Raw genomic sequence first — 15,216 nt, forward strand, 5'->3', positions numbered from 1 at the left:
CATACATATAGATATTTGCTATTAAAAAACCTATGAAATTCACTGAAAAAACTATAGGTTAAACACCATATATAGTTAGGAATTAGCATTTACAAAACCATTGAAATTCACTGAAAAAAACATAGGTTATAGACCATATATAGTTAGGAATTAGCATTTACAAAACCTTGAAAATTCACTGAAAAAACCATAGGTTTTACAGCATATATAGTTAGGAATTAGCATTTACAAAACCTTATTTTACTCACACCTCCATTTCCTCAACTATACAGTTATACACACCTTACTTATTTAAACAGATACTAACACATATTTACTCTCTTTACAATCCCTGATACAATTTCATAATGATCCATACAGCCACTTACACATTCACTGGCTCTTATGCACAGTTATTTATATATGTCAACTCTCACATATACTGTGTTTTACATATGTCTTTACTTTGACATGTAGCACTGAGATATCCATTCACTCACCAATACACTCATGCACACAGTCAACCACCCATACAGCTGTTTCCACATGCACTTTTGAACCCATACATCTAGTGAATCAACTGCTCACACATCTATGCACAGAGTCATACACCTCTTAACCACCAACACACATACTCAGTCTCCCATACAAATACTTGGGCAACCAATTAATAACCCATATAGTTACTCATATAGCTACTGATCAACACATGCAGCAGTTTACAGAACAACAGACATATTGCTGCACAAATTAAGACAGTTTAGTCACTAACCCATGCACTCAGTGAGACATATTTAATCAATCACTCATACAGTCAGTCATGCACCTACTAAATCCTTCATCCAGACACTTATACATCCACTCATTCTTCAATATGTAAGACATATTTAAACTTTACAGAAACATAAAATCACTGGATGTTGTTTTCAGTGATGTCATCAGTGATGTCATTTGAGATGTCATCAGTGATGTCATCAGTGATGTCACTGACCATGTCATGAATGATGTAATATGTGACATCATCAGCAGTGGATTGCGGGTGCGCGAAATATATAGTTAGTGCAACTAACTATATATGTGAATTTCAATGGTTTTGTGTGAGTAAAATAAGGTTTTATAAATGCTAATTCCTAACTATATATGGTCTATAACCTATGGTTTTTTCAGTGAAAAAAAAAAAAAAAAAAAATATATATATATATATATATATATATATATATATATATATATATATAAATATATTCACTGAAAAAACATAGGTTTCACACATGTTATAGTTAGCTGGACGTTTCGCTCATACAAAACCTTTGAAATTCCCCCGTTATAGTTAGTTCAGCTAACTATAACTCGCGCGACCGCAATGCACTGATGATGATGTCACATATTACATCACTCATGACATGGTCAGTGACATCACTCATGACATCACTGATGACATGAAATATTGCTCTGTGTACTCGATGGAACATGAGGAAAATATAGCCCTATGAAGTCTGTGGCTTCCTTACAGTCTACACTTTTCCTGCTAGTAGAAGTGCCATGGAACAATGTATTTATTATTGAAAATAGGTAGAGGAATGGTTCTTATGTTGGAAATAGAAGTTCTGCCTTTCTAGGTTTTATGCACGCTGAGTTAAACATACTGAGTAAAGGTGTCATCACTTTTTTCTCATTTCTTAGCTTGCAATCGCCTTGTCATTTTCCTCAAAATGTTTAATCTTTCGGCATTCCCTCTCCTACTATCTCACTTACATATATCCTTTTTTTGTGTATCAATTTATTGTTAAAATCTCCTGTTGTCTACACAGTTGTCTCTGAGACTGCTTCTTTTGTTTTCTATACACACACCTCCTTCACCTCCTCTCTTTCCTACAACATCACGTTCATGGAAAGTATGTCAGAGTGTAACACAGTGTTTAACTAGTGAATCATTAGTTACATGCCTGAACTGTGACTGACACCCCTTCCGTGTGACGATAGGTCAGTGAGATATGCTCTACCGGTCAAGATGGGTGCATATATGTGTGTTTATAATCTGCAAGCGTCACACTTAGTCATTAATTCTTCTTAAGTAGATCCAATTAATAGTAACACTTACTATTTACAGTGCTTTAAAGTGACAAAATCCACAGTTAGCAAGCACAATAAAACAAGTTATCACATTTTATGGTTCTAATATTTAAACCATTCATAACACTATATGAAGTGAATTGTCCTGGCATAGATGTTATATTCACTTATTTGCGTCAGTCCGAAGGCTCCCTTGATAAAATTCAGCAGTGCCAGTTGAGGATGTGGGTGGGGCCAATAGAGTAAGTGGGCAGGGCTGACAGAAGTGGGTGTGGCCCCCGACAAACATTTGAGCACCTGGACTTCATATTTTACAAATTAAGCTCTGTGTACAGGGGTACTTCTAAGTGCTTAATTCCGTGCAAGGAGCGCATTACCTGGGAGAAAACTGCAAACGTTTGATAACATGATGGTGGCTGAAGTTTTGTTTTCATTTTATCGCACAGTGGAAGTGTGTTGCAAAACAGAACTTAAAGTTGGTAATCAGTGCAGGAAGTGCATTACCCCTGGGGAATCTGGTTTTCAGTCAAACAGCACCCGGTGGTAGGGTGTTGTATTAGGCATTTTACGGTGTTTATCTCACGCAAGGAGCACATTATTATATGTGGAGATCAGCACATAGTTAATCTGGGCTTTTTAAGTTGGAACGACACTTGGGAAAAATGCAGGAGCCCTCATTTTACTTTTTCATTATGTAGAGACACAACCTATCACTCAGTGATGTTCAACTGAGTATATAAACGATATCCTGGACCAAGGGGCCACTCCTGCTTGACAAGGTTAATGTTTCTCCTTAACTCTTTCTTACCGGTTGTGATTGAATGAATAGTAATTTTACATGGTGTAAAACAGAACCCTGTTCCTTTTATATGTCGTGGGATCCTGATTACGCCTACCATGAAAGAACTGTTCAGACTCTTTAGACCCATACAACACTCCCTTCCTACTGTTCACTCTCTTTTTCAGGTAGGTATAGGGAACCAAGGGTGGGCACTAAAAGAAGGAGGGGTGTGCACTGACTTCTATGCTCTCTTGTTCCAGTCATTTTGTTCCTTACTTTTTAAAGGTCTTAGATCGTATTTCTTTGAAGAGTGACAACTCACCACTGTTCTGCTGCAGCTTTTCATATGACAATTGGGGAGGACTTCAAAGAGGCCTCCCTTGTCGAAGGAAAATGTTAGCTGACACATAGACAGGCCCCTTCTATTGTCTTCCCAGCCAGTCAGACTGTAATCACTCTGGGTCTCTTTTCACAGTACAGTGTCACAGCTTGAAGACAGGTCTGCTTGTTTACTTATTACATCTGGGGTGTACTTCAAAGGAGGGAAACAGAATGCCAAAACAAGCTGTGTGCATTCATAGTCTGATTGCTGAAAGCTTACCTATGCTATACTAGACTTTTGTCTCTGGGCTGTTTTTGGTGCAGGGGCAGAATCAAACTAGATTTTGGTGTTTGATATGGGAGGTTGCTGAGATTATCATATAACACTCCCCACACGCAACTTTCAGAGTCCATGTTTATGCCCAAGGTGGGTAAGGTTAGCCCAGGGATCCTTTATCTCACTGGTTAGGATGTCCCCATGTATTATTCTCTTATACTTTACTATACTTTTCTAATTCCTTTTCCTGATGTGTTTGCATTTCAACTTTATTACTGTTTTTAGTACTGCACACATACTTTACATATTGCCTTTTAGTTAAGCCGGTCTCCTCTCCGCTATAGGTACCAAGGAATTGAGCTCAAGTTTATTTAGTGACTTTAGTGGTTCACCCTGACAAGGATTGTGATTATTACTTGGGCTGGGTACTTAACCTTCCTGTCTAAATAACAAGTAATAACCCAATTTCTTACATAGGGCATATGGCCATTTCCCATGAGTAGTGTGAATATCCACTGATCACTTTACAAATCTACAAATCTACCATAGCAATCCCCTGAAGTAGCTTTCCTGTTGGATTCTAAGCTCTGAATCAGATGGTGCTTCTACCTCTGGGCACAATTTCAGGGCCAAGATTGGCTGACATTTAAGCTCCCCACATTACTGGTGTTAAGGCAATCTCTTGTCAGACACAGCTGCATTCACTTTCTATCAGATCGTATCTTACTGCTCTTGATTGGCACTAGGGAGCCATGTACCTATGGGTCCTATGCAATCCTTACTTTGAGAACTTCCTTATTCAGTGAGTGCACACTGCTCACTCTCTTCTATTAGAATTGATTGTCTGCTATTTCTGTTCTCTTTTTCACTCTTCCAGGGTCTTCTTACTTAGTTTTTCCATCGTGCCATGCGTCTCAGGATGCCATTCTTTACAAAGTATTATTACACCCAACAATTGGTTCAGGTGAAAAAATATACAAAATCAACAATTAAACAATAAACAATAAATCGTTAAAAATAGAAAAATGAAGAAGCCTATGCACACACATTAATAGATTTACAAAAACAATTATAATTTATTAAAGATATACTTTTTTTAAAAACGTTCCTAGAGAGAACAATCACACTCCAAAAAGTGGAGTGTTGGCAAATGAAAAACAAACAATTCAAATGCCAAACAAGTGGCTGACGTACAGACATAAAAGATACAAAAAAGGAACAACAAAATAAATTATATGTCCTTTCACAAATTATAGCTACAAATAGCGTCAACGGCGTTTCAACCGCTGGTTAACTGTGCGGTCATCTTCAGGACAACGAGTAGTTTTGAGCGTACAATTTCTGTGTAATAAAAACTCATAAAATTACATTTTTTCTTGGTATAATGTATAATTTGTGTGAGAAATTCATGGTTTACATGTATACGCATGGACAGTTAGGTACCTAAAGATGATAATCCAATTACCCTCTTGTGTACAAAACGCTCATGAGGTCTAGTGTATGGCCACTTCCTAAGTCACATGGTAAATGGGAAGGCTGCCAGCAGGTCCACCTTTATACTTCTCTACCTACTGCATGCACGCTAAACCCTATGCTGTAGCTGCTAGCAATTTTTTACTTTTTATCTTATTTGATACTCGCGCTGCCACATAGGTCGCAGGCGCTTTGTGTAGCTTGGACATTTGGGGGCAAAGACTCAGGCTCTTACCTGCACTATAATCGTGGAACCACCCGCACTTTACGGGACTTAGGCAGAATAGTCGGCGATTGGAACTGCTCGCGGCGTTTTCGGCTGCCATCTTTTGTGGGTGTTCTCCTGGTCGGGTCGTTTTTCCGGTGCCATCTTTTTGCGGGTCCAGAGGCTTTCCTCACAGGACTCCCGTGCACTGGAAAGAGCATTTAAGATGCTCCTCTCTGGTCACTTGTAGACTTCTCTACCTACTGCATGCACGCTAAACCCTATGCTGTAGCTGCTAGCTATTTTTTAACTTTTTATCTTATTTGATACTCGCACTGCCACATAGGTCGCAGGTGCTTTGTGTAGCTTGGACATTTGGGGGCATAGACTCAGGCTCTTACCTGCACTATAATCGTGGAACCACCCTCACTTTGCGGGACTTAGGCAGAATAGTGGGCGATTGCAACTGCTCGCGGCGTTTTCGGCTGCCATCCTGGGTGGGTGTTCTCCTGGTCGGGCCGTTTTTCAGGCGCCATCTTTTTGCGGGTGCCGAGGATTTCCTCACAGGACTCCCGCGAAGCTCAGTTTATAAGGGATGAGTGAGCAGGCGCGCAGCGTGGGCGCGCAGCGGGTGAGCCAGCGGCGCGCCGGAGGTGCACCAGAGGTAAGCCCGTTTGCGCCCGTTCGCGCACCGGTCGCGTCTAGCGCTAGCCATGCTGCCCCTACTTGCCTGGTGTATTCCAGGGCCGAGTTGTGCTCGCTGGGCTGCCATTCTAGCATGGGCAGGCAACCGGTTACTATTCCTGCTTCCTCGGGGGCTCTTTCTTGCGGATTGCTTAACGTTCGCTCGCTCTGCAAACATCATGCAGAGATTGCCCTCCTTGTTGAATCCTCGAAGCTGGATGTACTTTTTTTGACCGAAACTTGGACAAGGGCGGATAGTGGAGTCGAGCTCGGCTGGGCCTGTCCCCCGGGCTACACGATCAAGCATAATCCGCGAGTAAGTGTGAGAGGCGGTGGAGTGGGCTTTATTTTTAAGGATTCACTCGCCCTTTCGCAGACTGTAGTCAAAGGGGTCACTGGCTTCGAACTTTTGGGATTCTCCCTAAAAGGCCAGAGTGGTGTACTGGTTGCTGGGTTACTCTGCTATAGAGCTCCCGGCAGCGCTGTGCCACCCCCTCAGGAATTGATAGATGTTATCTATGATCTGTCTAACTCACATGCCAGGTTTTTAGTGTTGGGCGATTTCAATCTATGGCCTAATGGCCCACATGACCTCGCCTATCGAGAACTCTGCCAGGCTTGCAGTAATGTACATCTCACGCAGCTGGTGCTCTCCCCTACCCATGTAAAAGGTCATACCTTGGACATGATTTTTGCAGATGACTCGCAGGTCTCGATTAAGGGGATAGTGGAGCAATGCTGGACGGACCACGCATTGATCCACTTTTCCATCTTTTTACCAGCAGGCTTGTTGAATAAGAGCGGCTCTGGTAATCCAAAGCTTAGTCGGCAATGGTCGCGGATCCTGAAGTGTTCCAGTCTACCCACATTACTTCCTAGGGTTTTTACCTTGGGGGAGAATGTGGAGGAAAGCTATTCTGCTCTTTGTCAGCAGATTCTGGATTCACTGGATAAGGTGGCTCCCCCTCGTAAGGCAAAACATAAACCCTAGAGGGTCACTCCCTGGTTTTCCAATGACCTTCTCCAACAGAAACTACGCTGCAAATTGGCGGAGAGAGCGTGGAGAAGGCACTATTTTGAACCAGATAAACTGCTCTATAAAAAATCCCTTCAGGACTATAAAATGCTGATTAGGGGTGCTAAGGCGTAGTAACTGGAGGACACTTTGGCCAAGGCAGCGAACAAGTCTCGAACTTTGTTCAAAATAGTTAATGACCTATCTAATCCTGCCTGTATTTCGAACACCATTCCAGCTTCCCAGGAGCTATGTGATTCCTTAGACTCTGCTTTTGAGGAAAAAATCTGGAATATACTGAATGGGCTCTCGGCTTCCTGTCTGCTTGGCTCTCCACTTTCTCCCTCCTTGGACTTTGCTGGTATAGCGGTCCCTGATGCGGCTAGTGAGGAGGTGGCACAGCCTCAGTTGACCTGCTTTCCTACTCCTTCCTGCTGGCTAACAGCGTCTCTTCTGGATCTCCATTAGATCCGCTACCCCATAAATTCTGGAAGTTGTTCCAGGCGGAGTTGTTTTCCCCGCTTCATGCCATCTGTTGCCAGTCCTTAGCTACGGCCCCGGTTCCAGACTGCTGGAAGCTCGCAGTGGTTTCACCTCTGCTAAAAAAAGCCACCTTGGATCCTTTGTGCCTGGCGAATTACAGGCCCACCTCGCTGTTGCCTTTCTCTGTAAAAATACTGGAGAAATTGGTCATTAGGGTCCTGTCTAGCTTCCTTGAATCCAACGCCTGCCTGGACGTGGCCCAATTTGGATTTAGGCCGGCTCACGGCACTGAGTCAGCTTTGGTGGCAGTTTTGGATACCCTACGTTCGCGTGTCGACATGGGAAGAGCGGCATTTCTTGTGCTGCTCGACATGTCTGCCGCGTTCGATACGGTTGACCATGCTCTACTACTAGGCAGGCTGCAGAAGGCCGGGGTGACCGGTCAGGCCTTGGACTGGTTGACTTCCTACCTCTGCAATAGGCAACAAGCTGTGGCTTTGCCACCTTTTCGGCCAGCTGTCAAAAAAGTAAATCAGGTCGTGCCTCAGGGCTCGGCTATTAGCCTGATCCTATTTAACCTGTATCTTCGCCCGTTGATAAGATTGATTAAGTCATTCGGCATATCGGTCATCAATTATGCCGATGACACTCAACTTATTTTTTCTTTTGAAGGCGAGGATGCGGTTTCTAGGGAAACATTTCATCGTTGCATGACCTCCACGGCTGACTGGCTGCGCCAGAACTCACTCCAGTTTAATGGATCGAAAACGGAGGTTCTCCATTGCACTCTGGATCGGCTGCCTCGCCCTCTACCTGAGGAGTTCTGGCCTACCTCCATCCTAGGCACAGTGGCGGCTGCTGAGTCTGCGCGCAATCTGGGTGTCATGTTTGGGCCCAACCTTCAGTTGGATGCCTTTGTCAACAAAACCACGGTGACATGCATGCTATTGCTCCGTACATTACGGAAAATTCTTCCGCTATTTCCCCCTTCAGCTAGGATTGAAATAGTGCGTAGTATCATTCTCAGTAGATTAGAATACTGCAACGCACTGCTCTTAGGGGCTCCTAATATTTTGGTCTTGAAGCTGCAGCGGGTTCAGAATATGGTGGCTAAGCTGGCCCTGTCTCGTCCTCGCTTTGCTTCTTCTTGCCTTGCACTCTCAGATCTTCATTGGCTGCCGGTTCAGCAACGGATCTGTTTTAAGGCTTCCTGCTTGGTTTTCAGAGCTCTGCAGGGTCTGGGTCCAGTGATGTTGCAAGATCTCTTCTCCTGGTACTCAGCCTCCAGAACCCTGAGGTCCTCCTCGGCATTCTTGGTAACAGTCCCCAGGGTAAAAAGGGTAAGGATGGGCGGCCGCTCTTTCAGATTTACAGCCGCCAAACTGGAATTCCTTACCGCTATCCCTGAGGTGTAGGCAGGATCTGCTGTCTTTTAAAAAGGATCTTAAAAATCATCTTTTTCCAAGGGCTGTGTAATGCATGTCATATGTAGGTAGTGTTATGGTCAAGCGCCAGGATATCCTTTGGGTGACAGCTGCACTCTATAAGTATGCGTTACTACTGCTACTACTACTATATATCTTGAAAGGCATTGTCTGAGTTTATGCTTGATTAGTCTCACTTAAGGAAAACTGGTGGCACATCCCTAATGCTTCCATAATGCATTAATTTACCCCTGGAACGTACTTGTAAAGTTTACCCATTACTCCCTCTTTCCATTTACCTGTGGGTAATGAAGGGCCCCCATGATCCTGGCCATTGGGACCGTCAGGGGTGCAAATGTCTCCCCGATGATTCCAGCCAGCTGTGCGTGGGTTGCACATCTGTATCCAGGAAAAGACCACTGGTTCCCAGAGAGCAGTGCCAACGTACCCTTGATGGCTCTATCCATAGAAGTGCAGGAGTCGAAGATCTGGAAACCCAGAGTGATGTTAGGTAGTAGGTCAGTGGCTTGGTTGAGTTCTCTGATTGCAAACACCATAGCTAGAACATCGCGGTAATATCGGACGTAGAATCTATGGCATAGGGAGAGAAATTGTAGTTACTGATCAGAAAATTGGTATGAACATAACTGATCAAAGTCTTTGGAATCAATTAACAAAGATAAATTGCTCATATAAATACAGATACCAATTTAAATATGAGTAAATGAGGGATATCTACAGTGTTGGTTGCGCTTTTCTCATTCCTCTCAATATTTATTGTGTGGAAAGTCTATACAATGGGGCCTATTCACAAACTGCAGTCTTTAGTACCTTAGTAGTAATACATCTTAGTACTACAAAATGCTATAGTGAATTCTCACAAATAGCAGAGAAATAGTGGAGCTTCCTACATAGAATCATTTGCCTTGGAGAAATATAAACTCTATGCTACAACTCAACCATGTGAAATAAGACAACATAACCTGCCTCCTGACCTTAGATCTCAGTGAGAGGCCTAGTAGGAATACCAATAAACCTCCAGATACCCCTTTCCTGTCTCATCAGTTCTGAGTAGTTACCCTTGGTGGTCCTGAAGAAGGTGGACTCCTAATATACTTCACACTGAAACGTACGTAACCTGGAGCAACAATATCTCACCCTAACACAGCAACGGTTGAAAAAGAGAGTTATTTTCCCATTTTGTTCGGATAGTGATTGTATTTCTAGGCTGGGAATGGTATGATGATTGTTATGAGAGTGCATGTGTGAAGTCAGAGTGGAGTTGTATGCATGGGTTATGAAAACAAATTTGAAGTATTAATTTGGTGTATTTATTGTTCAATAATATTAGTTGCCTTGCGTATGATCAACCACAAATAGGAAATAAAAAACAGTAGCTAAAAGATTTTATCAATATATTGGATCAAATTGTGCAATTGTATATAGGTATTGTGTGTATTTATGTTACATAATTTTATTTCACTGAATAAACAGAGGAACACATTATATAGCAATGTATGTATACTATGTAATTATGTATTGTTGTATGTTTAATAGTGAAAAGTAAAATGTATAAAAAGATTATAAATTAAAGAAATTAATATTTGAATGAAAATAAAAACCAATACATTTAGATTAATATGAGACACAAGGATTATTTTATTTATTTATTAGACTAGTCATGAGCTAAATGTAGCCCTGGTAGGAGCAATACAGGTCCGATAGGACATCCCTTTACATTTATCATTTCTATCCTTTCACCAGGGCTTGTGAAAAATGGGCTGCCTAGAGCCAATGCAGGCACCCTTGCACCATTGTGCAAGGGTGCCTGCCTTGCAGGCAAGATTTTTTTTGTGCAGGAAGAGGTACCTTCCTGCACAAAAATAATCCTGTGAGGCACAAAAACAATCGTGAGAGGCATATTCCTCTTTCAATGTGCAGCACACATAGAAAAATGAAGTAACAAGTAAAGATAAAGATATTTCTCCTTGTTACTCCCCCCCTGTGAAGGCATAACTTTTTTTGTGCATTCTCAGGTCTAGCAAACACTAATGGAAGTCCAAGGGTCTAGCAGGTCAAGGTAGCCTTGCAAAACCGCAATGATCTCACAGACAAAATAGTTAAAGTGGAGGAAAAATTCCCTATTAAACAAAAAATAATACAAACCACCTAAAGTAAAATTCTTAAAGAATTGTGAAAAGTTTGATTTAAAATTGAATAACAGGAGAAAAAAGTATTTAAAAGATATCCCCTGCTATCCAAACTAAAAACAGTGCAAGAGCAGTTTTGACAAAATAACTGCCGAGAACAGGTCTACATGTTTCAGCTAACTGGACACACAATCGTCCAAGACTTTCTTCAGGACCACTGCATAAAATTTTGCTACTGCGTATGTGAAAAAACTAATAGTTACACAGAACAAATCAAATTACTAACATTTAAAGAGGTTGAAATAAATACAACCAATAAACCTGAACTCCAGGCATACTAATCCTCCCCAAATCACCGGATGCTGATGGCACCTGTGGAGAAATATGTCTGTGAGAAACAGTGCCATTTAAAATGTAAGAAACTTATAATGCAAGCCACACATATCTTCAATGTTCATTAGTGCGTACAATTATTGCCTGGATAAATGTCTGTGTAATTAATGCTCAAGTGTGATTCACGAAGATCGGACCTCACTTCACCTGGCCAGGGCTCAGGAAAAGAGGCCCCACTCTGTAGATAAAGAGAGAGAAAAATATGCAATCAAGGGTAGACCATAAGTCTTTCCTCTTATGTGACTTCTCTGCTCCTCTGATATCTTACAACCTGTGTACTTGCTTTGTCCGTTAAAACTAAAAACACTAAAGAAACTGAAAAAAGGCAAAGCAGTCCATAATGTCAAAAGAAATAATGTGTGACAAAAATCTAAATATATATATTTATTCAGTAATTAAAAGTTTTCCTGCATAATCACTTGAGTTGATTCGTTTGTGAGCAACTTTGGCCGTTTGTTGTGGCGTCCTGAGGTCTGCACCCTGCTGTTGCCTGTCGTCCATTGACAGGTTGGGATCTCTCTTTCATATATATATATATATATATATCATGTCCTTCAATATATATTGCACCAAAAGGTGTCATAAGGACTATGCTGTCCATACAAGATCTTAATCATACATCTATATAAAGATGTCCCAATCACGCAACATTGTCAACCTTATTCAAGAGGACAAACTGCTAGCATAACGTTGTACCTCTGGCTCTTGTGGAGAAGTGTGGCTCACTGGTTAGAGGCGGCAGACCCATAAGCAGAGAACGGCCCGGGACCAGGGTTCGATTCCCGACGCGGCAGGGTCGTGGACCAGGGTCAGCGGACTCGATAATTCTCGCCTCGGTGCCTACTCTAGTCAGAAACCACACTCGGCAAACTCTGGGCATCAGCTTGCCTCATCTTCACAACAGGCCCCCCAGACCGCGGGGGATGCTTGGTCGCACCTTAGAGATACCCATCAAGGACCATCTCTCAGGGTGAGCCAGGGCGGGCTCCCCAGCGGTCGAAGCGTGGAGATACTCCTCCGGGAGTCGATTCCTAGCGCTATATAAACCTACAATCAATCAATCATGTATTTCCAATCAAATGATGAACATTCAGTTGTAACTTAGCTGTTGTCCACCTACAGCATTTAAGGATTTTGTGCTGCTCTTGTATGTATATATGGTGAGAGCACAACTAACTTATATTGCCAACTATCAAATGGATACCAGCTCTGGCAAAATCTGGGAATTCATCAAAAAGCATGGAGCAGCACTCATGGAACTCCTTCCCAGGGCAGTTTGTGCAGCGTTGCATTACCCAAGATTTATGAAACCACTCAGGGCTTGGCAAAGTGGCCTTGTGCGGCTTCATAAATCTCATATTGAATGTGCGTGATTTGTACCACGTTGGATGTTGCAGGAGCGACGCAACTCCACTCGTAAATATGCTCCCTAGGAGCGAACCTTCCAATTAGTGTAGCGGCAGCCCCTCTGACTGATGACCGGTTGGTACCTGTAGCAGAATCGAAATGACACCCGTAATCACTCTCATCTCAGAGAGCTTATACACTGTATAGGAATTATCTCCACCCTGCCTAGATCACCAATAAGGAAGTTCTTCAGAAACTTAAACAAGCAATTGTTATGCTGACCTGAAGAAGGATACTGTAAGCCCAGAAATGCTTTGCAACTACCAAATCCATCCTAGGACTCTAGGATCCAAACTGGAAATTTCTGTCCCAAACCAATGTACCTTTTTGGACTGGAATATTCCCCTGCATGGTAAATGGGTGTGTGCCCTTACCCTGAGCGACCTGACTACATGTCAAAGTAGTATCCTGAGTTCTTGTTGGTCCAGGTGTTCAGCTCGTCCACCGCCTGCTCTGAAGTCTAGGTCTGCCCATGGTGAATTTGAGATCCAGAGCCTGCTCTCTGACCTGGAGGGGTGCACCACGTGTGCACTCTTTGCTGACACAGATCTACTGTCCTTGTCCAGGGTTGTTGATATGAAGTGGTGTGGCAGCAAACTGACTTTTAAGGATTAACAGACCTAAACAGAGGTCTTCTCTGCTCCAGGGTTGGTGCAGCCTACTTGTCCCATTCCTGTAAAATGAGTGAAAATGGTGTGATTGAGAGGATCGGACTGCTACTACCAGTGGGATCTATTTTGGATTGCTGAACGTGTAGCATGGCACTAGGAGGATGACGAGGCAATCACTTAGTCAAGTGGGACCTCTGCCTAATCGTTGCCTTTGACCATTCATCTCTGCTAAGTGACCGATGTGTGACAGCCTGGAGCCCTGGTAGATGAATGGAAATAGAGGTAGATCTGAACAAAAGCAGTGTCGCAAGGGACAGACACTTCTCTGGAGTGCAATCAGATTGGGTTTTAAAAATAAGTGTACTCTTGATGAGTGTTTGTCCCTTGCAACACTGTTTTACTTACATTGTCGTTCTATACATTTCTACCCTGAGGAAGCCTGTGATAAGGCAAAAATGTGTTGGCTGAGCTTGTTAGTATTTTCTGAAGAAGGACACGATTAAAAAGACAAACACAAGCAATGGACCCATTTGTTTTTTGTCATTTCATGTACAACATTTTATATGATAACTTTGCTTGTTTGCCTCTCAATAGTGTTTAAGGATATCAGCTATGCACTGTGAAAACCTGTTCCAACCCATCACAGGATATCAGCTGTGACACTTCTAAATGTGCTGTAATAAAACACTGTTTTTGCCCTTTTAGGACATCAAATCTGACACTTCTAGACTAGCAACCCCCGCAATATACCAGTCATGACACTTCTATGTGTACTGTAATACACTGTTCTTGTTTTCCCCTGGAAAATCCACACATAATCTAATAAACTGTTCTGTAACACCTTTGTACAATTTTTTTATTTGCACAGGACATAAGCTGTGACAAATCTCTGCCTACTGTAATATGACTGTTGTTACCCATTATAAGATATCAAGTATGACATTTGTAAACATGTTTTAATAAACTGTTCATATCTATGACAGGATATCAGCTGTGACACTTCTGTACATACTGCAATAAACTGTTCTAAACTCTCACAGGATATAAAATGTGACAGATCTATACATAATGTAATAATGGTTCTCACTCCTCAAAGTACATCAGCTGTGACACTTCTATACATCCTGTAATACACAGTTCTTACCCCTCACAGGATATCAGCTGTGATACTTCCACAAATACTGGAATAGGCAGCACTTACCATGCACAGGAAATCAGCTGTGACACTTCTATACATCTATACATACTGGAATAGGCAGGACTTTACCCGTCACAGGTTATCAACTGTGACAATTCCATACATACTGGAATAGGCAGCACTTACCCCTCACAGGGTATCAGTTGTGACACTTCTATACATCCTGAAACAGGCTGCGCTTACCCTTCACAGGTCAGTGGCTTCGGCTCCTCCTCAAACGTCAGCTCTCTATAGATGTATCCTGAGTGAATCACGAACACCCCTCCTATGATGATGTCCCCCTCTTTAGAGACAGACTCTTGTGTCCACCTGGGGAGTCTGCATATCTCCTGGAGAGTGCTCACCATAGCACAGGAAAACCACAGAAGGACCAGAGACACAGCCAACCCAGAGGGAGCTGCAGACATTCTTCAATTCTCTATTGCTGGTTCTTCCGCGGTCAGAAGATGGCTTTCAGCTCCGGGTCACAGTTGATGTCATGTCCCTTTTGCTACAGCTTAGGGGCCTGTTTGTGGTACCTTCTTCCATATGGCACAATGAGAATCAGAAATGCAAATAATCTAATGGAATAATTCTTCTAAAAGAGACAGCAGGTTATGCACTTTACGCCTCCTGCCAGGCCTGTAGTCAGCGAGGCTGACTCAGTGTTTCATCCTTAATCTTTGTAACATTGAGTCAGACAGTTATAACTAATGATTCAATTATAAAAGACAATTTTACTGGTGGTAGGCACTTTATAAATTCA

At 42.4% G+C, this 15,216-nt stretch overlaps 1 protein-coding gene across 1 annotated transcript in view; it reads right to left on the reverse strand.

The window, feature by feature from the left end:
• Positions 1-14,878, reverse strand: part of LOC144774090 (extracellular calcium-sensing receptor-like) — a 183,150-nt gene extending 168,272 nt beyond the window's left edge. Inside the window, exons 1-2 of the mRNA XM_078659116.1 lie at positions 14,655-14,878; positions 9,012-9,303 (exon numbers count right to left, since the gene is read on the reverse strand). Of these exons, the coding sequence (XP_078515242.1) occupies positions 9,012-9,303; positions 14,655-14,878 (516 nt within the window). The remainder of the gene's footprint in view (positions 1-9,011; positions 9,304-14,654) is intronic.
• Positions 14,879-15,216: the final 338 nt, after the last annotated feature.

This window comes from Lissotriton helveticus, chromosome 8, assembly GCF_964261635.1.
Source record: "Lissotriton helveticus chromosome 8, aLisHel1.1, whole genome shotgun sequence".
Classification (NCBI taxonomy): domain Eukaryota; kingdom Metazoa; phylum Chordata; class Amphibia; order Caudata; family Salamandridae; genus Lissotriton; species Lissotriton helveticus.